This window comes from Emydura macquarii, unplaced genomic scaffold, assembly GCF_026122565.2.
Source record: "Emydura macquarii macquarii isolate MOO-44397 ecotype Brisbane River unplaced genomic scaffold, CSIRO-AGI_Emac_v2 contig_1573, whole genome shotgun sequence".
Classification (NCBI taxonomy): domain Eukaryota; kingdom Metazoa; phylum Chordata; order Testudines; family Chelidae; genus Emydura; species Emydura macquarii.
The window spans coordinates 33358-55835 of record NW_027131710.1 but is presented as its reverse complement, the minus strand read 5'-3'; the positions used below and the strand labels follow the sequence as shown (position 1 = coordinate 55835).

At 43.4% G+C, this 22478-nt stretch overlaps 2 protein-coding genes across 2 annotated transcripts in view; one reads left to right on the top strand and one right to left on the bottom strand.

Moving 5' to 3' along the window:
* The window catches only part of LOC137157812 (uncharacterized), a 38355-nt gene extending 26640 nt beyond the window's left edge, over positions 1–11715 (top strand). Inside the window, exons 13-18 of the mRNA XM_067555220.1 lie at positions 23–912; positions 2047–2067; positions 2967–3207; positions 7689–7709; positions 8807–8833; positions 11189–11715. Of these exons, the coding sequence (XP_067411321.1) occupies positions 23–912; positions 2047–2067; positions 2967–3207; positions 7689–7709; positions 8807–8833; positions 11189–11715 (1727 nt within the window). The remainder of the gene's footprint in view (positions 1–22; positions 913–2046; positions 2068–2966; positions 3208–7688; positions 7710–8806; positions 8834–11188) is intronic.
* LOC137157809 (butyrophilin-like protein 8) overlaps positions 1–22478 on the bottom strand; it is an 84151-nt gene that overhangs the window by 48646 nt on the left and 13027 nt on the right. The window contains exons 2-3 of the mRNA XM_067555217.1: positions 21216–21566; positions 19813–20163 (exon numbers count right to left, since the gene is read on the bottom strand). Coding sequence (XP_067411318.1) covers positions 19813–20163; positions 21216–21566 — 702 coding nt within the window. The remainder of the gene's footprint in view (positions 1–19812; positions 20164–21215; positions 21567–22478) is intronic.

The window sequence follows — 22478 nt, the reverse complement described above, 5'->3', positions numbered from 1 at the left end:
CGCTGGGCTGAACACTTCAAAGAAATACTCAACAGAGAATCATCGGAAGAAGGTGCTAACATATCAGGAAGGGAGACAGATTTAGATATCAACATCGATCCACCTACCAAAGAAGAAATTATATCAGCAATCAAGAAATTGAAGAACAACAAAGCCCCAGGAAAGGACAACTTGAATGCAGAACTTTTCAAAACAGATCCAGAGACAGCAGCTGGAATACTGGAACCACTTTTTAGAACAGTTTGGACAGAAGCCTGCGTACCGGAGGATTGGACCAAAGGGGTGATCATCAAGATCCCAAAGAAGGACACACTCAGTGACTGCAACAACTGGCGTGGAATCACCCTTCTGTCAATACCCAGCAAGATCCTCGCCAAAGTCATCATAGGTAGATTATCAACAGCAGTTAATGAAACGCTGAGAAAGGAGCAGGCAGGTTTCAGAAAAGGCAGGAGTTGTACAGAACAGATTTTTGCTCTGCGTAACATCATAGAACAGAGTGCAGAATGGCAACGACAACTCCACGTGAACTTTATAGACTTTGAAAAGGCCTTTGATAGTGTAGATAGAGACAGATTATGGCAGATTCTGAGGGCCTATGGAATACCGCATCACATGGTGGAGCTCATCAGGAGCTTCTACAAAAACTACAGTTGCTGTGTCGGAAGAAGCGACATATGGTTTGAAGTTAAGACCGGAGTCCATCAAGGCTGCGTAATGTCGCCACTGCTCTTCAATCTTGTCATTGACTGGGTGATGCGACGCACAACTGAGGAGGGGCATACCGGCATCAGATGGACGCTCTTCTCCACACTTGAAGATCTGGATTTTGCCGATGACTTGGCACTTCATTCTCACACTCATCGGCATATGCAAGACAAAACAGACAAATTAAACCAGTACAGTTCACAAGTTGGCCTTAAGATAAGCCAGAAGAAGTCAGAAGTCATGACCTTGAACACCACAACACAAATCCCCATCAAGATCAATAACAACGATCTTCCCTTTACTGACAGATTTGTATACTTGGGCAGCATCATCACCCCAGATGGCGGAGGTAAGCAAGACATTCAGAATAGACTGAGTAAAGCACGGAATGCCTTCATCAGCATGAACAACATCTGGAAATCCTCGAAGTACAGCGTGCGCACTAAGCTGAAACTATACAACAGCTGTGTTCTCTCAGTGCTTCTCTACGGAGCAGAATGCTGGTGCATGACACAACGGGATCTTACTAAGCTGTCCACATTCCATACCAAGAATCTCAGAAGAATAATCAGGATATTTTGGCCAAATAAAATTTCCAACGAAGATCTACTGTCTCAGTGTAAACAAGAAGACATGGCCACTATAATTATGAAAAGACGCTGGTGATGGATAGGTCATGTGCTACGAAGAGAGGACGGATCCATTATCAAAATTGCACTCCACTGGAAACCAGACAGGAAGAGAAAGAGAGGAAGACCAAAGAAAACCTGGCGCCGAACGGTAGAACAAGAATTAAAAGACCACCACCACACCTGGGGAACAATAGGCGCTCTGGCCCGCGACCGGCAGAAGTGGAAGGACTTTGTTGCTGCCCTATGCGCCACTGGTGTTACGGGCAGTAAGTAAGTAAGTACTCAAATCGACAACTGTCTGTGGGAAAGTTTTTCAGTCTTTCCTGAATAATCCCCTTCATCTTGTTGGCCACAAAAGTGTGTCATTGGCTTGTCTGTACAAAATCTTAATACAACGTACGGTAGGCTCTGAGTAAGACTGTGTCTACTCTGTGACATATTAAAAATACTCTACTCATTTGTTCTTCCAGTCTCAATACCAAAAAAGGTCTTTCCAATATACAAGGAACTGTTCTGAGAAACTTTGGAGCTGATTTAAAGCCTATCAAATATAATGGAAAGTTTCACAGGGCCTATCTTGTTCACTGTATGTAGATAATTCTTGCTGTTCAAGAAGTTAAATGTTGACCTAATCAAATGGTATTTTGAACCTAATTTTCAATAAGAAAAAAATTGCAAATCTTGATTAAGTTTTTTCCTTTTGCAGAACAAGTCCAGCATGACTATGGTAAGTTTGCTTTGATTTTTAAGCAACTTCACTGAGATTTTTCTTTTTAAAAGTCTTATGCCACTTTCTGAGAAAGCCCTGTTGTCTAGTGGGTTGGGCTGATATTTTCGTAGTTCCCTCGGAAGGTAGTTGCTGATGGAAAGTGTGGTGTGAGAGAGACAGACAGTCATTTAGGTACCATAGCAAGCAGGGCCTTATATATGATGCCCCATATTTTATCTAGGATTCTGTGGAGAGCCAGTGTAATGAGTGAAGCACTATATTCATGAGCTCTTGGGAACTAGTGTCGCTGAGGAGACAGGCTGATGTGTCCCGGACAAGATGATGTTTATTGAAGGTCCATGTGATCATCCCTACAACCTAGTATTTGAGCTGAGAGCGCATTTAGCTTCCACCTAACAGCCACTTCTACCAAGTCTTACAATGTAGAAAACATTTGTTTCCAGAATAGAAGAAAAACTCTGCTGTTACATAAATGTATGTCATTCCTTTGCAGCCCAACTACGGACGGAAATGGGTACGTTTGATCTGATTTCTGTAGCATTCCAGTGAAGCAGAGATGAAGCCTATGATGGACTTACATGTGCTCTATATTTGCTGAGCTGTGCACTCCTCCCTGAGAGAACTGTCCGCTGCACAGCAGTGCCAGATCCATCCCTGCTGAAAATGCAGAACTGCTAGTGAAGTCTCACCAGGATTTAAGCCCTAATCATGGAATTTGGCCTTTCTAAAAAAAAAGTTTCAGTCTTTTTATAACTCACACCTAACGGACATCTACCCCTTCTCAATCTTCATAGAAAATATTTGTTTATAGAAGAGAGAAATGATTTGTTTATTCAAATTGGTGTCATTTAGTCAGGGAAATGACTAAATTTTCCCTTTTTTTATGTGGCTTTTAGTCAAGCAAAGTTAAAAAGCGAGGCTATGTGGCAGGATGGCCAAACTCCGTGAGCCTTCTAATCAGGCCAATGTTGAATGGAACATCTGATGAAACTGTGTATACTATGTATTTATGGACAAGAGCACAACTCTCTCTCAGTGTGGTTCACTGTACTGCACTGGAGAAATTCATCCCTATTGTAATTCCAATGAAGTCAGTACAGATAAAAAGTTTGGCAATTCAGACTATTTCACACCAAGGTCAGGAGGGTATTCCAAAGCCCCAGGAACTTGCACAGAGTGCTCTGCCACCAGCCCCTCTCCTTTATATTAAGGAGATCTAGCCTCAGCTTCTTTGCTGATTGCAGCTGTGGCATGGCACGAAGGAACTGTATGTGATATATATTTATTGTCCAGGGCCCTGTTCCATTTTAGTGCAGTCCACTACATAGCAGAGGCCAAATTCATTCCTGTTGTGAACTCAGTGCAATTACACCAAAGGTGAATTAGGTGACAAAGTTTTTGAGAAACTTCTGTAGGAAGAAATGTTGATTTTATTTATTTTTTACATATAATTGCTGGCTAGCCATGATACCTACAGTTAGATCTCCCCAGGATATTTCAGGAAATTGCCATATCTGTCACAGTGATATTCCTGGGTGACTGGAATGAGTAGTGGTGCAGGGGGAACTAATTCCTTAATCGTCAGTATCCTGCAACCATTACACTTTTCCTGCGGTTTTTTTTATAGCTGCCACCTAACAGCCACTTCTACCAAATTTTCTAATGTAGAAAACATTTGCTTACAGAGGAGAAAAAAACTCTGCTGTTAGCAAGAGGTCTAATCTGTGGATGTCTGCTAACCTTTGGAGTATCCGCTAATTTTGACCATATGGGAAGCAAATTTTAAATACATGTGGGAGATCTAATAAATTCACTGACCATCTTATATTGCAAAACAATTATTTTACATTTGCTTGCAAGACATGAGAGAAAACCAGTGATGACAGGCCAGGAGTAGCATTACACCAGGATGAAGATTAAATATATACATAACACAAGATATTTGGCCCTCTGTGGGTCATTGAAGAAGGTTGATTAGTGCTATTCACAAATTGAAATATTCAGTCAGCTTAATGTATTGTTAACCAAATTTTCAAGAGCCAAAAATAATCATGTTAATCTAATTTAATCTGTTGTAGTCCAATTCCGCAATGACAGTGGTAAATTTGCACTGATTTGTAAGAAGTGGTGTTCAAATTTTTTCCTTTCTGCTCTGCTCCTTCTATATTTCTAAACTTCCTACTTATCTATTTAGGTATCTGTCTCATTCACCTCCAAATGTCCAGCATGTTCATTTCTAAAGTGTCTGATCACTGTCCAAATTATCACTTGAATAACGTGCCTCATGTTGTCTATATGCCTCCCAGAAGGTACCAGGCAACAATTAGTAAACACATTTTTTTGCAAGTTTCCTACTTCTCTTTTTGTTCTCCTTTTTGCAGCTGTGGGAAAGGCTAAATGAATGGCTTGTCCACTTGCTTTACATTTTGAAAACTGTGACATGATTATCACAGTTCAGGGCAACTTCCCCTTTATTTCCTCTCTGTGGTCCCTTGGGGGTTTGTCAGCATCACCTCTCTTGGGCAGGGACCCGTGTCTCTTTCCCTCCAGATTGGGGTTTGTCCACTGTGATATCCCCAGCAAGCCAGACTGCCTAAACAGGCCTGCATCTGTGCTTTGCTTTCTCTTCATAGGCTATGTGCAACTGGAATTGCTAGCAGGCACAAGGTACCACATAGCTTTTTATATGCAAACACGTTTCTTTGTAAGGTGAAATCATTACACAGAAAACATAAAAAAAACCAGTAAAAATTTCTATACCCATGCTAAAAGGTCACCAGTCACCCTTATGGGTCCTCCATAAACGCAAGTCCTTCCAAACCTTCCTGGGAAGGGGTGTGGTCCCCATGGCACAGAAGGTCCTGTCCATTTCCTAGATCAGAAAGAAGGCCCTGAGTCCGTTTATACTCAGGCTATTTATGTAAACATTCCTTTTTGTTTCTTGGTCCCTGGAGAATCCGGTTTGAACCAGTATATGTGTTCCTCTCCAGGAAGTAGTATCTCTCGGGAGGAGTTACAACTTGAGTGAATATGCCTAATGATCCCCCACTGTTCTTAGTTCCTGTAGGGGTATGGTCATTTGTTCTTTTAGTCTCAATAACAAAAAAGGTCTTTCCAATATACAACGGACTATTCTGAGAAGCTTTGGATCTGATTTTAAACCTATCCAATGCAATGGAAAATCTCACATGGCCTGACTTTTTCACTGTATGTAGGTAATTCTTGCTGTTCCAGGAGTAAAATATTGACATTATCAAATGGTATTGAGAATCTAATTTTCAATAACAAGAAAATTCTCCTTCCACTACTCGAGGGAGCTGGCACATCTTTTCCTTCTCTTATTTACAAATTTGCTTGATAGAGGTAATAGTGTTGATATAATAGATGTCTGTAAGGTGTTTGACTTGGTACCATATGACATTTGGATTTCAAAAAATAAATTAATATAAAATTAACATGAGATATAATAAATGGATTAAAATATTACTAATGGGTGGGTCTCACAATATAATTGTAAACAGGCAATCCTCACAGAGTGGGTTAGTTTCTAGTGTAGCCCCACAAAGAGCAGTTCTTGGCATTACTCTATTTAACATTTTCATCAATGATGTTGAAGATGGGAAGATTATCCCCCTACCCATCCACAAAGAAGCTTCACCTTCACTAACTGTATGTCTACACTGGAACTGGAGGTATATCTTCCAGTTTGGATAGACATGACTGCACTAGTTCTGATCGAGCTAGCATCCCAAAATTAGCAGTGTAGCCACATCTGTATTGGCAGCAGGTTGGGCTTGCTGCCCCAAGTGCGTAGCTCGTTTTTCAGATGGGATTGTGCTTTGGGATTGTGCTAACCCCTCACACCGTTGTCACTGCTGCGGTTACACTTTTATCCTTAATACAATAGCTCAATCAGAACTAGTGTAGGCATGTGCGCCTGAGCTGGAAACTACACCTCTTACTTCTAGTGTAGAAATATTCTGAGAAAGTTAAATAGAATGTACAGGATCTAGGTCACATTGGTAGTTAGTGAAGTCCAGTGCTGGGCTTTAGTCCATTAGTCTAAATGCATTCTTATTAATAAAAAGGAAAAATAATGCTCATAGAAACTTGTGAAATGACGGGATTGGGTCCTATTAAGAATCTGTGGGCTGTAATTGCCATCTCATAACTTTTAGTCCAATGGTTACAGCATTTACCGGGATGCAGGAGATCATAGGTTCAATTCCCCCCTTTGCCTGATGGAGAGAGAGGGTTTGAACAAGGGTTTCCCACTCCTCTCAGTGCACTAACTACTGGGCTATGGGATATTCCAGTATGGATAGTCCCTCAATCTCTTCTGCTGATGCTCTTTCCAATTTGGATTGACTAATTGAGTAAGAGACAGACCAAGAGCCAGAATGACTGTATACTTGTGGTTGGGACCTTCGCATGGGAGGGAGAAACCCAGTGTCCAGTCCTTCTGCTATAATGACTCTTTAATTATTTATACTAAGTGGAAGAGGTTCAACAGGGGAGACTGAGAGCATCTCACACCAGGATATCCCATAAATGAATGATTAGCGCAGCCTCTGAAAAGTGGGTGCTGTATGTTCAAATCCCTCCTCCCCCTCAGGAAGAGTTCGGAAGTAAGCATGGGTCTTCAACTGCCTGGGTGAGTGCCCTAGCCACTCACACTTATGAGGTGGTACCTGCTCCCCTGCCCCCCACACTTAATATGTATTTAATTAAAGAGGAAAAGCTTCAACAAGAGAGACTGAGAAAGATCCATAGTCCAGTAGTTAGTCGAGTTGGCTGAAAAGAAGGGAATTTCTCTTTAAATTCCTTCATTTCAGCAGACAGAGGGGAGAATTTAAGGATCTCCCATATCCCATGTGATTACCCTAACCACTGGGTGAATCTGGATCTAAATATTTCTAGAGCCTACCATCCAAACTCCCTACACCTGGTCTGCAATTCTGCAGGATTTAAACAATATTTCCACCCCTCTTTCCCAATGGATCTCATAGGAACTAAGGGACAGATTCTCAGAGCCAGGCTACTGGGCTAGATGGACCATTGGTCATACCCAATGTAGCAGTTTTTATGTACTCAGGAGTCTTGGAGTTTCTCTCTGAGGATGCTGTTTTCCAGGGCTCTTTCCTGGCCTCCCCTGCCCCTGGCATCTGGATGCTGAGTGTACCTTGTCCCTCTCTATGCCTGGGATCTCCAGGAGGATCTGCTCACCCCTCAAGGCACATATTGGGCTTCAGGTCCGGCCTGGACAATGCGGTTCTGCAACTCACTCCTCTTCCCCTGTGTGGAAGAAGGGCTCTGCCAGCTTTGCACATCTGCGATTCCTAATCTGGATCTCAAAACTCCTGGAATGCCACACTTTTTCCCATTCCACATAAATATCTGTTTGAGAGCATTAATCATCCAAACCTTAAACCCTCATCACAATAAATTCTTCCAGCGATCTGGCTATCAAATTAAAAAACAGCTAGAGAAATTGAGTCATCATGTCTTTTGCAAAATTTAATTCATTTACTGGGTAATCTTTGATCTATGATACCAAGGAAAACACTGAACAAGAATTTAGAAGGCTGTAATAATTGTTGTTGTTGTTGTTTTTTCAGAGAAGATGAGGAAGGAATTAGGTGAGTAAAAACCTATGTTCATACTTGCTGGTGTCTCCACTCCCATTCCTTGGATATTTGGAGAGAGGGGCCATTTCTCTTGTCTCTCCTCAATCTCCTTGGCTGCTTCTGATGGGAAAGGGGATCTTGATAGTCCATTTACTTCCCCATCCATAGCAGGGAATACAGCAGCTCCAGGCAAACTCATTGCAGCTCCCCAGACTGCTCACACATGCCAGGCAGGATGAGAGAAGTGGCCTGCTCCCTGTTGTCTGTCTGAGCCTGAGGGGCTGGACAGACCCACTGACTCCCTGAGAGCCACATGTGGGGCCCAAAACACCTCAATAGCCACAGCTGGAGTGGCACCGATTTAAAGTATGTCTGCACAGCAGCTGGGGTGTGTAATTCCCAGTGCAGGTAGGCAGACACATGTCAGCTCTGCTCAAGATAGCATGCTAAAAATATCAGTATTATTGCAGTGACACGAGTAGCAGCTAGGGCTAGCTGCCTGAGTACGTACCCAGGGTGAGGTGGGATTGTACTCACACGGTTAGCCCGAGCCAGTGTGGTGTCACTACTATTTTTAGTGCACTTACTCAGTCAGAGCTGGCGCATGTATGTCTACCCATGCTAGGAATCACACCTCCCAGTTGCAATGTAGACACACCCTTGGAGGGAAGTCTCCTATGTCCTGCCTAGTAGGAGCTGCATTGTTGCAAATAATGCTTCTGGTGGTTGGAAAGCATGAGTGTGGATGGGAAACTTCATTTTCTGTTCAAGTGAAAGGGGAATGTGTGAGAGGGAATTATAAACAGATCAAAGTCAAGGAAAGCAGGTAATGTGGTGAGGGTGGCCATTGACTGGAGGTGCAAGACAGACAATGCTTTCTAATCTTAGCTCAGAACAGCCCACCTATGTCTGATGGAGAGAGAGAGAGAGAGAGAGAGGATGACCATGCAAGTGTTATTTTTGTCTATATTTATTCCTGCAGAAGTAATCACCCCCTACTGCCTCTGGCATCCTCACTTGTCCTCAGTCTGGGACTTCCTTGAGGGAGGAAATCTACTGTCAATGCCATTCTTAGTTCAATGTTTGTTGTTTTCTTACTTTCATTTCAGAATGGAAAAGAGCTCGGAACACTGCAGGTAACAGAATATACAACACATAGATAGAGGTGCTAATACTATAGTGATAGATGCAGTGTGGGAACCTCAGTACATTATAATCTATCCTTATATTAAATAGATCAGCATGTTTGTTACTATAATCGAACTAGAAACACAGCCTGTTCTTGTCAGAGAGACAGCGCCTAAGGTCCTTATTCCCCAGCTCCCAAACTGATTTCAATGGCTCATCCTGACCTTATTTACACCAATTTCACGCCATTGTAAGTCCACTGAGTTGCATGGAGTTACTCCTGAATTACCCCTGTCAGATCAGAAACCACCCCCAATGAGGGATTTCCCTGAGTAATGACTGACAGTATGATTTTCAAAAATGCTGGAGTGATTTCAGAACCCAAATCCCATTGCAACTCAATGAGGCCTTTTAGTATGGGGTCTGTATCTTACACGCCTCATTGTGGTAGGATGGAGAGCTACATTGCATGACTCAACTTGCTTATGCCTCCACCCTCAGTTCTGTATTCATCAAGTTCATCGTCCAGCCCTTTAACCGGGTCCTTAATAGTTTCTGTCTCCTTCAGGATAACGGGGAGTGGGGAGTTTCTTAGCTCTAGTGGGGCTAAACAGCCCAATATCTCCAGGGTTTAGAGCCTTCTTCTCCAAATTCCTTGGATGGAGTAGGCAGGGGAACCTGGGCCCATCCATTCCACTGGGTTCCAGCTCAGAGCCCTTGTTTGGAACAGCCAAACCAGTCCTTCTCTCTCCCTTGCTGCTCCCTGAACTGCCTCCTATCTCTCCTCCTCTGGAGGCTTCCCCAGCCTCTTGATCTGCTTCTCCCTCTTTGTCATGTTGGCTTCTTAGGCAGCTTTCCCCAGTCTGCTGGAGGGATCCTCTCTCTGTGATCCCTCTGAATCTCTGGCCACTGCCTTTCTCCCCAGAAACTCCCCCTCTCACTGAGGTCCTTAACTTTTTAATAATCCCGATCCTTCCCTACTCCATTAGCTGCACCTAGTTACTCAGTGAGGTAACTACTCCCAAGTCAACTTGAGCTGCCTCGTGCCCCTTTGTGAAGCCTGTCAGGGATAGGATGGGCCCCTGACCCCTTCAAAGGCCCAACTACCCTCTGACGAATCTGTGCTTCTAAGTCACTTTGGCCCAGCTCCTCAAAGGTAATGATATCAGTGGGAGTTAGGCATCTAAATACCTATAACAAGCTGGGCCTTAGTGGCTACTTGGAGCAGAAGTGCCTAAGGCAGGACCTGAGCCACAGCGAAGGCAGAGATGATATGGTGGCAGGGGTGGTGACTGCAATGAGAATCATAATGCAGTGGTGGTGGGGACCACGATGGGGACTGCAGTGATGACAGGCATGGCCAGGAACAAGTTGATGAGGTTTATGAGGGCATCATTATGAAGACAGTGGTGGGATCATTGCTCTGGTGATGTTACTGATTATAATAATTATAGTGGGAGGGGATTAAAATGATGCTGGTGCGATGAAGGACACAGTGATGAAGATAGTGCAGATAATAATTAGCATGTTACAGTAATTTTCTGCTGATCATCTGAAAGCTCTTTACAAACAGTAATAAAACACCCTCTAGAACATGAAGAGGATTGCACTATACTGAGCTTACCGAACAGTAACCCAAACCTCAGAGAACTTATGTGACTTGACCAATCTCACACAGCAGCAGAGCTGGGAACAGAAACTAGGGGTCCTGCTTCCAGGTCTAATTACCAGATAAAACTTTATTTTAATGAGTAAAATACAGTCTATTGTCACATGTCACATGTTATTTATTTGCATCTTATTTATTTACAATGATAGTAGGGGCATGTTGACATAGCCAGTGTTGGAGTTCTTAATAATACAATTCTGTGTTTCGTAATGAACGTATCATCATAGTTAGCTATTATAGGAAACGTATTTTGTGCCACACTTCACACACACAAAACATCCCATAATGCTTGGTATAGTGGGCCCAATTCTGCTCTCAGTTACACTGGTGATGGTGTACTTTGTTGGCCATTAGTTCAGAGAAGTTATTCTGGATTCACAGTAGTGTAACTGAGATCGGAATCTGGCCCAGGTTGGGTACTTGTGTGATTAACAGTTCAGGGTCATTTTTATTTTTGTATAACCATCAAGCAATTCTCGTTTCCAAAATAGTTCAATGCAACATTGAATTAGCAAGTGTGCAGCACTGGCCAAATCCTGCAGTCCTTACTCAGGCAAAACTCCTATTGAAATCAGTGGGAGCTTTGCATGAGGCAGGGCTGCAGGAGGAGGCTCATAGTGCATATTTCCCTCCTGTTCCAGTTTATACTGGTATTACAGGAATGGTTCTCAAAATCAACACTCTCTTCCTATAGATGACATCACTCTTGATGCAGGAACAGCCCATCCCAACCTTTCCATTACTGGGGATAAGAAGAGTTTGAAACATGAAGCCCAACCTCAAAACGTTCCACCAAATCCAGAGCGGTTCGATTCGACTGTCTGTGTGTTAAGCTCTGAAGGATTCTCCTCTGGAAAGCACTACTGGGAGGTGGAGGTCAAGAACAGCAGTGACTGGGACCTGGGAGTGGCCAGAAAATCCATAGAGAGAAAAGGAAAACTTTCCCTGTCCCCTAAAGATAAATTCTGGGTTCTTGGTCTGAGTGGGAGAGATTACTGGGGAAAAACAGATCCTTGGACCAGAGTCACAGTGCAGAAAAAGCCCAAGAAAATTGGAGTTTACCTTAGTTACCAAGAGAGACGGGTGACTTTTTTCAATGTAACTGACATGTCTGTGTTGTTTACATTTAATGATTGTTCATTCTCAGAAGAAATTTACCCCTTCTTTAAAAATTCACACAAAGAAACAACAATGAGAATTTGTTCAATTAATGAGGAATAAATGTAAAATGACACTGATACTGATTTAATAATGATGTACCGGGAATCAAGGTTTTAATGAATTTATTTTGATGTAAAAAGATGGTTTTTTTAAATTGTAGATTGCCATGCTGTCTTCTTTACATGTTTTGCAATAAATTTTTTAAATTTCTTGTTAGTCTTTTGTCTGTGACTTTTATCCAACATGATAATTTAGTAGTCTCTTAAAACCACAAATGTTTCTGGGGCACAGGATGTAGATGTTACTAATAAGAAAACACGGATCTGTATCACAGCTTCCTTACTGGCATCTTCCCCTTGGAGGTACATTAGCAAGAACCTTATTGATAACTTAATTTCAGTATTTTCCTCTATAATAAAAGATAGATGACTTGAATAGCTCATTAATAATCCTATTTTAGGGCTATATTCTATTGGAATATGGAGTGGCAGTGGCTGGACCAAAGCTGAGATTGAAGGTAGATTTCCATTATAAACCCAATTTTTACACACATCCTTTCCCCATAAAGTTGTCCAATCTTCCTGACATTTCCTACCCAGATAGACTTCTTCTGGGAATTCACTCAAAGTGCATTAAACTAAACTGAATTAAGGCCACTTTAATTCTTGATGAGAGTGTCCCCATAGGGGTTTAATGTAGTTTAGCTAATCCACTTTTAAGTCATATCTTTGGGGCCTGTCTACACTTTGAAGTGGTGCAGCTGCATCACTGCAGTGGTACTGCTGTAGTGCTTCAGTGTAGACACTACCTACGCTGTTGGGCGGGGTTCTCCCATTGGCGTAGGTAATCCATCTCCCTGAGAGGCAGTATCTTAGGTCAACAGAATAATTCTTCCATAAGTGTAGCACTGCCTACCCTGGGGGCTATGTCTGTATAGCTATTGTTCTCAGAGGTGTGAATTTTTCACATCCCCTGAAAGACATAGCTATGTCAAAGTAAATTCTCAGTATAGACACTAGCCCAGTATAGGTGTATCTTGCACAAACCCATTGGATTTAATGGGGTAACACATGCATAAGAGATGAAAGAAGCTGGCCTAAGAAAGTGGGTTTGTTTCTTTTCACAAGCAGAGTACAACGAAACCTCTAGCTTCTTAAAGCATCCCAAACACAGCTCAACAATGTAACGTGCTCCAAAAAAACATCTTCCAAAAATAAAACACCTTCCAAAACTGGGGAAAACCACCATCATATCATCATGTCATGTCACCTCCTCCTCTCTGACCTTCCCAGCTTCTGCCTGACATCCCTCTTTTCATTTAAACTAGAGCAGCTACAGGCATTTTCCTTGTCAGACCCTCCACAGGATCAGTGCTACGTCCCAGGTTTTAAACAGTGTCTTGAAGGAACAGAGCCCTAAGGGGTTCCACTCTTCATTTCAGGGTAGGCCACGTGGCCTCAATGCCTTCCAGACTGAGCCTCTGGATTTCAACAACTCCTGCTTCACACTATGAGCTGTGCCCAACACGTCCAACGGTGACAGATTCCTGGTAGAGACTTTTACACCCTTCAGGGACCCATGCAATGCAGCAAGTATTCTCAGTGACACCCAAGCTGCCTTTTCAGAACAGATCAGAATTTATTAGTCAACTGCAACACAGCACAGAGAAATAAAGGTTAAAGCGTCATCCATTCTGGTCAAGCCACAATTCACCAGCTGAAATCCATTTTCAGTTTCCCTCTCTCTCTCTCTCTGTTTTCCTTAGTCAGTCCCAGTAGAGAACCTCCAGACTTAAACCTCCCTTCTCATCCAGCTTCTCCTGGGCCTGGAATCTCGAATAAATCTCTGGAATTATAATCTGCAATACCCCATAGCCATCATTCTAGGGGATTTCCTTAGTTCTGATGGTGGAGAAATATACCAACAAAAAACATGTTAGTAATAACAAACAGGTTGTCACTGGGGCAGATTGGGGAGACGGAACCCTTTATTGCTTGCTCGTTCCACCTCGACGCCGCAAGTGAGCAACAAAGGGGTTACTTTACAATCCTTTTATCCATAACAGTATGTAAATGTATACATTTACAGCAACTCCCCATAGACCCTTATTTGGTTACATTAACAACTATAAAATTAATATTAACAACTATATGATTAATATAATTATACCCGCCTCTGTTTGTTGTTTACAGAATTACCTCACAGAGCACAGTCATATTACCTTGAAAACTAACCTTCTTTAAAATATGCAAGAGAGGGAAAGAAGATAATGCTCTCTTCCCACCAAAGGCCTTGTGCAGGATGGGAGATAGTTATTTTATTAGACTCATGCCCTGCGCAGATGGCTAGGATGGGAGGAAAAGAAGAAAGATAATAGACTCTAGCTAGAATTCATACCAATTAACAGAAACAAGGTTTGCCTGTGCCATGACTCCGTTCCCTGTAACTTAGGCCTGACCATTTGTCCAGCTTTTAACTCTTTACTCTCCTACAGAACAGGAAAACCCCTTTGGAATTTTCAGGTCCTGGAAAACCATCCTCGTGACCACTAGACTAGTATTACCTACCCTTTTCCCCACACCTTGCCTGCTGATCTTTTCATCTGTAAGATCTTTGGGACGGTACTGGGGCTTTCTGAAAGCATAACGTCTAGCAGAATTTGGATATTGATTAATACAAATAAGTATAATAAAAGAAAGGTCACTTAATTTGATCAGCTGTGCTCGGTGTTCTGTTCATTCTGCCCATCATTAGAGGATGCAGCATTTGAGCTTGAACCCTGGGTAACATATTCTGACCCTCCCTAATATATACATACGCTTAATTTATATAATTTCCTTCAATTGTTTCCCTCAAGGAAATAGTTCCCTTAACCGGTTGTGATACCATCTTCAATGGAGATTCCCGTGCAAGGAAAAAAGAGATGCCTTGTTTCAAAGCCACACATTGTGAGTCAGACCCTACTCCCATAGATACAGAAGGAAGTTTTGCTATCCACCTTAGTGAAAGACCAGAATTAGGCCCTAAGAAAACACACATGGCTTTTAATTGCACGACCTGAACAGATTAGATAAGACACTTGTTTCTGAGTCATTTTGTTTTAGATAAGGCACCTAAAGTTATTCAGGCATTGACACCTACTCCAACATCATTCAACATACCAGAGCTTCTTACTGGAAGAGGGTGGGTATGCAGTGCTATGTTACAACAAATCCTCACCCACTCATTGATCTGCTGCCATATGATCCTGGCAGGGTCCTCCAAGGAGCTCACATTTCTTTTTTAACTTTCTGAAGCTATGTAAGTCCATCCTCATGAAGGAGCTCTCCAGCATCTTTCTCATCTTGGGGAGAATCCCCTCCAGCTCCCACAAGGTGCTCTGCAGATACAGGTTGTATGAGGAGTTCCTGGGTGTACTCCTGCACCGTCTCCTCAAAGAGCAGGATGTGACTATATTTATCACTGTCATTGCTGTCTGCCTTGTCTCCAGCTGAGGGACTCTCATGCTTGGGGAAGATAATATATAGAACATCACATATTTGTGTGAGGTCTAATGGATTGTCACTCCATCTTCAGAAATGGCCCAGCACCATTGGCATGTTCCCCTGTAACCCTAGTGATAACACATGATGTGTCCTGCTCAACTGCATAGACTATAACCCTGTCAAGGGTCTGCAGTGTTGGCAGCTGTGATTTTCATCACAAGAGGAAATATTGTGCCCATCTAAGTTTATGTATAAACAGTGGTGGTGTGCAGAGTACATACATTGCACCTACATGGCTCTCTACATGCCCGAGCAGTGCGTCTCATGTCTATACTGCTATGTTTAGAGTGTAGTGTCCTGCTACCTTCCCAATGCCAGCGCCCAAAGGGAATGGTTGCAGCAGTGAGGAAAGGCTCTGGCAGGGGGAGGCAACAGGAAAAGGACCAACAGTCCCGGCAACAAAAGCCTTTCACTGCATGTGTAGTTACACACCATAGTGTGGCCACAGCCTGCTTTTCTTGGCAGTGTGTAGCTACACATACCCTACACATGGCTATCAGTGTAGACAAAGCCTGAGACTAGGTTTGAACAGCTCAGGCTCCCTTAGTGACCAAAGGTTCTCCTAGTGCTGGTCTCCAAAGAAGAGGTTTTTACTCAAGTAGCTGACAGGGTATTCGTTCCCCAGTGTCTGTAACCAGCTCACTGCCCCTTGGGCACACAGCTGAGGCATTTGTATGAACCAGGAGTATCAGGGAAAGTCTGCAGGTTTCCACGTTGGAGGGTGCAGTAAACACCAGAATTGTTATTTGCTTGGGCAGAGGGTGAGGGTGAGAGGAAATACATCACAGTACCACTTTGACACTCTCTAATGAGCTCTTTAAGAGACCCACCATACCTGAGACATCTGGGCAGTCGTTTTAAGTACAAGTTATTTACCTCCCTGATCTCGATGTCTCAAATAGCGTCACCTTTTCCACAAATCTAGGGTGACCAGATAGCAAGTGTGAAAAATCGGGATGGGGTGGGGAGTAATAGGCTCCTATATATTTCTGGGGGTGCAGAGAGATGTCCTGGCATCCTTCAATCTCTGAGGACAAGCCACCAGTGGGCTTGATCTTATGAAAGGGGGATCTCGGCCATGCTGGTTGAAAATGTTGGGAAAAAGACTTCGGGTTGGCTATCCTTAACATTTTTAAGTGAGGTGAAACTTGGGGGTATGGAAGACAAATCAGCTTAGTATAGTTATCTGGAAAGGTTGAGAATCAATGATCTATTCTAACCCCATGTATAACATAGGCCAGAGAACTGCCTCAAAATAATTCCTGGAATAGATCTTTTAGAAAAACATCCAATCTTGATTTAAAAATTGCCAGTGATGGAGAATCCACCATCATCCTTGGTGAATCATTGCAATGGTTAATTACTCTCACTATTAAAAATTTATGCTCTTTCCAGTCTGAATTTGTCTAGCTTCAGCTTCTAGTCATTGGTTCATGTTATTCCTTTCTCTGCTAGACTGAAGAGCCCATTATTAAATATTTGTTCCCCTGTAGGTACTTATAGACCATGATCAAGTCATCCATTAACTTTCTTTTTGTTAAGCTAAATAACCTGAGATCCTTGAGTCTATCTCCAGGAGGGAGGTTTTCTAATCCTTTAATCATTCTCATGGCTCTTCTCTGTACGGTCTCTAATTTATCAACATCTGTCTTGAAGTATCAGCACTAGAACTGGACACGGTATTCCAGCAGTGGTTGCACCATTTTGAAATACAGAGGCAAAATAACCTCTCTAATGCTACTCGAGATTCACCTGTTCATGCATCCCAGGATCACATTGGGCATTTTGGCTACGGAATCGAACTAAGGGCTCATGTTCAGTTGATTATCCACCATGACCCCCAAATCTTTTTCAGAGTTCCTGCTTCCCAGGATAGAGTCTGCCATCCTGTTAGTTTCTCCTATATTCTTTGTTCCCAGGAGAGCAGCAGCATCAGGTTTCCCTCTTACAAGAAGATAGGTGGGGATTGCTCACAAAGAGTCTCAGGGCTAGATCCACAAAGGGATTTAAGGGCTTAACTGGCAGTTTTGGTGGCTGAATCCAAAATCTGGATCCTCAAAACCTCCACTGAGCCACTGCCTGACCCTGTAGGTGCCTAAATTCCCCCAGGTATCTACATTTCTGCTGGTGAAGTACCTTAGGTGTCTATATTCTCTTTGTGAGCTTATGCACAGACATCTCAACTCTGATGGTCAGTGTTTAACTCATGCCCAGGTCCCTGCGGAATCCTTACATTTAGTGTTCCCCCACCTATCCCATCAGAACACACCTATTGGGTTAGGCTCTGAATACAGCCAGAGGAAGAGATGGTTGTGATGGCTCAGTGGTTAGTGCACTCAACCACACTGTGGGATCCACAGACTCCAAGTCCACTCTAATAGATGGTTAATTATTTATACAGGATAGAACAGCTTCAACAGGAAAGATTGAGAGAGCTCGGTAGAAGGCTATCCTGCAGCCCAGTGGTTATCGCGCTGATGTGGGTGATCTGCATTCAAGTCCTTGTTCCACACCATGCAGAGCAGGGATGTAAACACAAACCTTTCCCCTCTTGGATGAGTGCTCTCTACTGGTCTGTAAGATTTAAGGGGAGGCATTGCATCCTCTGCTGACCCAGCTGAGGAACCTCACTCCCTTTGAGAGGTAGGACACACCCCTCTCCTTGGTGTCTCCCATTGGCAAGCTTAGGCCACTCCCTACTCAATAGGCTGACTTTTGTGGACCCTATTCTTAGGTGATTAACTCTCCCCATGCCTGCGTAGGGAGCCTGGGTGCCTATCTTGGGGTTATGGATTCCATTAAGTGGCAAGTCACGCAGGAGTTAGGTTCTGCAGTGCTGAGGGCTAAGACCCCTTTGTGGATCTGGCCTTTGATGGCCAGCAGAAGAAGGTTCCATTCCCTCTCTGTTGGCCGCGTAGCTTCTGCTGGATCAGGCCTTCCTTCTTGGCAAGCATCCAGCCTTTTACAGAGACAGGAATCCAGCAGGCAGGGGGGGCTATTAAAAATGCACACACAGAACACTTTGTTAAGGTGAAGACAAGATTGCAGGCATGTCACGGTGCTGTGAATGTGCACCAGCGTTCCAGGACAATAGAGTTAAAAATTAACAGAAATCCTGGACATTAAGACTTAAGGTGAGCACTTAGAATAATAAAGCCTTGATATCAGTTGAGGCCTCTATGTGCTATTTTAGTATATTAACGATAAATAACCATAAAAAGTCATAAATAAGACACGTTGACTCAAAGTACAAATAACAGTACCTCAACTCTGCCCGATTAGAGCTGCAGCTATATAACGTTGTCAGAGAAAAGCAGGGAATATTCTGCAGTATTTTATTTCCTGCAGCAGCACACAAGAAAGTCTGTTTGTTCATTTGACACGAAACAAGAAGCTGTTTTACTGACCTGCCATCGTTAGTTCAAAGGCCAGCTCCCCGTACCATCCATCAGCAGATACGCAGCAAAGATATATCCCTGCGTCAGAGACCCGGATGTCTTTGAGCTTCAGAGATATGCCCCCTTCACTCAGTTCCGTTATGAAAAGCTCCGCTCGACCCCACTGTCTTTCATCCCATCTCTCTGCTTCAACGCCTCTGCTATAGGAGCTCACGTGAATTAATTCTAAGGTTCTAAGCAGCAGCCATGTGACTAAGACCCTGTCTACACTTACCTCCAAGATTTGGCAGCAGTCGACGGGAGTTAGGCAAGCTACGCAAAAAACTTGCATAACTCCCGTTGACTTCTCCTCTGCGTGCTGTCTTCACTGCACTGAGAGGACGGGAACCATGTTCCCGTCGACACAGGGCTATGCCACTTGAGAAGGTGGTCTTAGTACATCGATTTCTGGATTGACTGAGCAGGTCTTCACTGACCGCTCCATCGATGCGGAGAAATCGATCTGACGGCGGTGACTTTGCCGCCGTCAGTGTAGCCGTAGCCTGAGACGTTTGTGGGGGCCTTGGTCACTGCCAGTACACAGCCCAAGACAACGTCTTCTCCAGCAGCTCCAGTGACACAATAAGGCAGGGGAATTCTTGGTACTTGAGCTGTATAAAGACACATAAACCTCTGTTCACATAGCTCCCTAAGGAATATTTGTGTGGATGCCCATCAGAGGGATGCCTCCTCCCTGACCTGTGAAGATGTTAGATGGGATGGGTTCTGAGTTCCTACAGAGAATTCTTTCTGGGTGTCTGGCTGGTGAGTCTTGCCCACATGCTCAGGGTTTAGGGGATTGCCATATTTGGGGTCGGAAAAGAATAGGCATAGGCCCTGGGGTTTTTCTACTTCCTCTGCAGCATGGGACATGGGTCACTTGCTTGTGGATTTTCTGTACCTTGAAGTCTTTAAATCATTATTTGAGGACTTCAATAATTCAGTCTTAGGTTAGGGGTCTATTACAGGAATGAGTGGGTGAAGTTCTTGTGGCCTGCATCGTGCAAGAGGTCAGACTAGATGATCATAATGGTCCCTTCTGACCTTATAGTCTATGAGTTTCCCCAGTCTTTAATTCAGGCGGGTCTGGCACCTATCTTTCTCTCCACAAGCCTCACATTGCAGGGCAGTAACAGAATCAGCATTACTGCAGTGAACGAAAAGAAGGCACTGACCTGTCACCTCCAGTTCAATGGCCGCCTTGTCGTACCAGCCTCCAGCTGCCACTGTGCAGACATACTTCCCTTTGTCGGGGAGCTGCACATTGTTCAGCTTTAGAGACAAGTTCCCCTTAGTCCACTCAGTGTAGAAGAGCTCCATACCACCCCAGGATCTCTGATCCTGCCAATCTTCTTTGAACCTTCCACTGTAGAAGATTTCGACTGGTTTCCTAGAGGGCTGGATGAGGATCCACTGGACAGTGATGCTTGAAGGGATAATGGTGGCTGATAGCTGGCAGGGCAGGATCATGTCCTCTCCAATTAACGTGACAACAGGGTTACTCAGGGGAAGGATCTTGAATCGGCCTGCGTGGAGATTAGAACTGAGCGAATAAGGGATTTTAAGTTTTGGGGCTGAACAGCAAAACTGCCCCAAAAATTGTTTTGATTTGAAACTAAATATATTTTTCCACTTTTTTCATCAGCTAGAAAAACTAATAAAATAAAATAAATAGTTTTGAATCTACAAAAATGTGAGTTGATCCAAAACATTTTTGTTTTTGGGAAAACTTGAAATATCCATAGTTACTTGCTTATGAAAACTAAACTTTATTTACTTCTTTAAGAATGAGAAATGTATTATGTATAATTTAGTTAGCTCAATTTAGTTAGTGGGCATATTTATGAAATAAATAAGTATAAATTCTTTAATTTTGATTCAAATACTAACGAGAAATATATCTAGTATTAAAGATGGAGCTGCAGCTGCACACTAAGGTTGTAAGGTGTCTTTTTTTGCCCATTGGCAAATAGGAAAAAATAGAAAATGTTAAAAATAGAAAACATCAGTATTGTTGTAAACAAAAAGAAAGGTTATATCCCTTGGTATAAAATATAGTATGACATTACCATGCATGTACATAAGAAACTCAAGATTGAAAAGAAAATGCTCAGAAAATGAATATCGCTATAATGTAATTAGAGCACAATTATTAAGGCCCAATGGAAAATTCAGGTATATATCCAAACTTTATAGTAATACCAGATTCTTTAATAGTGCATTATCATCATATATACAGAAAGGTCATAATTGTAGACTAAACTAGTTATCCTATGAACCAATATAATATAACTTAGACAATTACTAATACATCATTGGAAATGGTAGCGTAGCTCATATTTTTTCCTCTTTGCTTCCTCTTTCACTGTCATTCTGAGAGAAAATATTTTGTATAACAGTGTTCTTTAAATTTTCCCCCAAATTTCCAATTTTTCCATACTGGGCCTTTAAAAAAAAAAAAAGGAAAAAATGTCTTCTTCCCAAAATTTCCAGGTTTTTTCCCCAGACCATCACATATCTAGCAGGCATTAAAAGATTTAGCATTTATTTGTCATAAGCCAAGAAGCCGGTCACTAACCTGTCACATCCAGTTCAACCACCATCTCATCATGCCAGCTTTTAGAATCCAGGCTGCAGATATATTCTGCTTTGTCAGAGGCCTGGACACGCTTGAGCTTCAGTGAGAAGTTCCCCTGATTCATTTCAGCAACGGATAGCTCGGTTCGACCGTGATGTCTCTCCCCTTGTGTTTCTGTCTGGATTTCTCCACTGCGGGAGACCTCATGGATTAATGCTGATGTTCTAAAGAGCTTCCACTGCACTTTGAAGCTTCCGGTTAACTTAATGACTGAGAGCCGGCATGGAAGGATAACATCTGTTCCAATGACTCCAATAACAGGGTTGTTAGGAGGGAGGATTCTATAGGGACCTGTCAGGAGAGAGCAATAGACATGTTCTCTGTGTCAGATAGATCCCTATAAAATGCCCCTGGGACAAACTTCCCACTCTGCACTGTAGAGAATTCTATATGGAGATAGAAATACATATGGATTTATGGGGGGGCAGGAGGGAAGGGGGGAGGGTGTCCTCACTGCCTGGGGACCCACACATGGAGCCAGGGGGCAGCAGGGGATTGAGGGGAAGGTTCTTGATTCCCAAGGACTCAAGGAGCAGCAGGAGGTAGTAGATGGAGTAAGGAGGGAACAGGGCTTCACAGAGATTTTTTGAGGCCTGGAACAAAATCTGAAACTGAGCCCCTCCCCCTTCCAAAAGGATTACCCAGGGTGCGAAAACACTGAGGGAAGGCTCCCATAGGGGAGGGGTTTGGAGAGCGAGCCCCCACCTCACACTATCCTGTCCTGTGGGGCTGGCTGGGCCTGGACCCTGACTCCAGGTTTTGTGACATGGTACACGGGGTCGCGGTCCCTGTCAGGTTGGGCCTGGCCAGCCCTCATGGGGCAGCCGGGCCAAACCAGAGTGAGCAGCGCAGAAACCCCCCCACGCTAGGTCACAACACCTCTCACCCTAGTTGCCCACCCTATCACGATAGAGGGGAGACCAGGCCAAATGTGAGAATCGCTGTGACCCTGTGCTCCAGGTCGCGATGCCACTTGCTTTGGGGGGACCACCCAAATAGGGAACTGGGAAAACTCCCCCTCTCACCTTCCCTGGGCAGCTCTGGGAGGGGCTTCTTTCAGACACAGAGTCATTTAGGAGAGAGGTGGAATTGTCTGCCAGATTTAACTTGATTCAGGCTCTAGCTGTACAACAGACCCGCAGGAATGAGTGCCACATTTCTTTATGTTTTGTGACCTGGACATGCCAGTTGCATTTCACATGT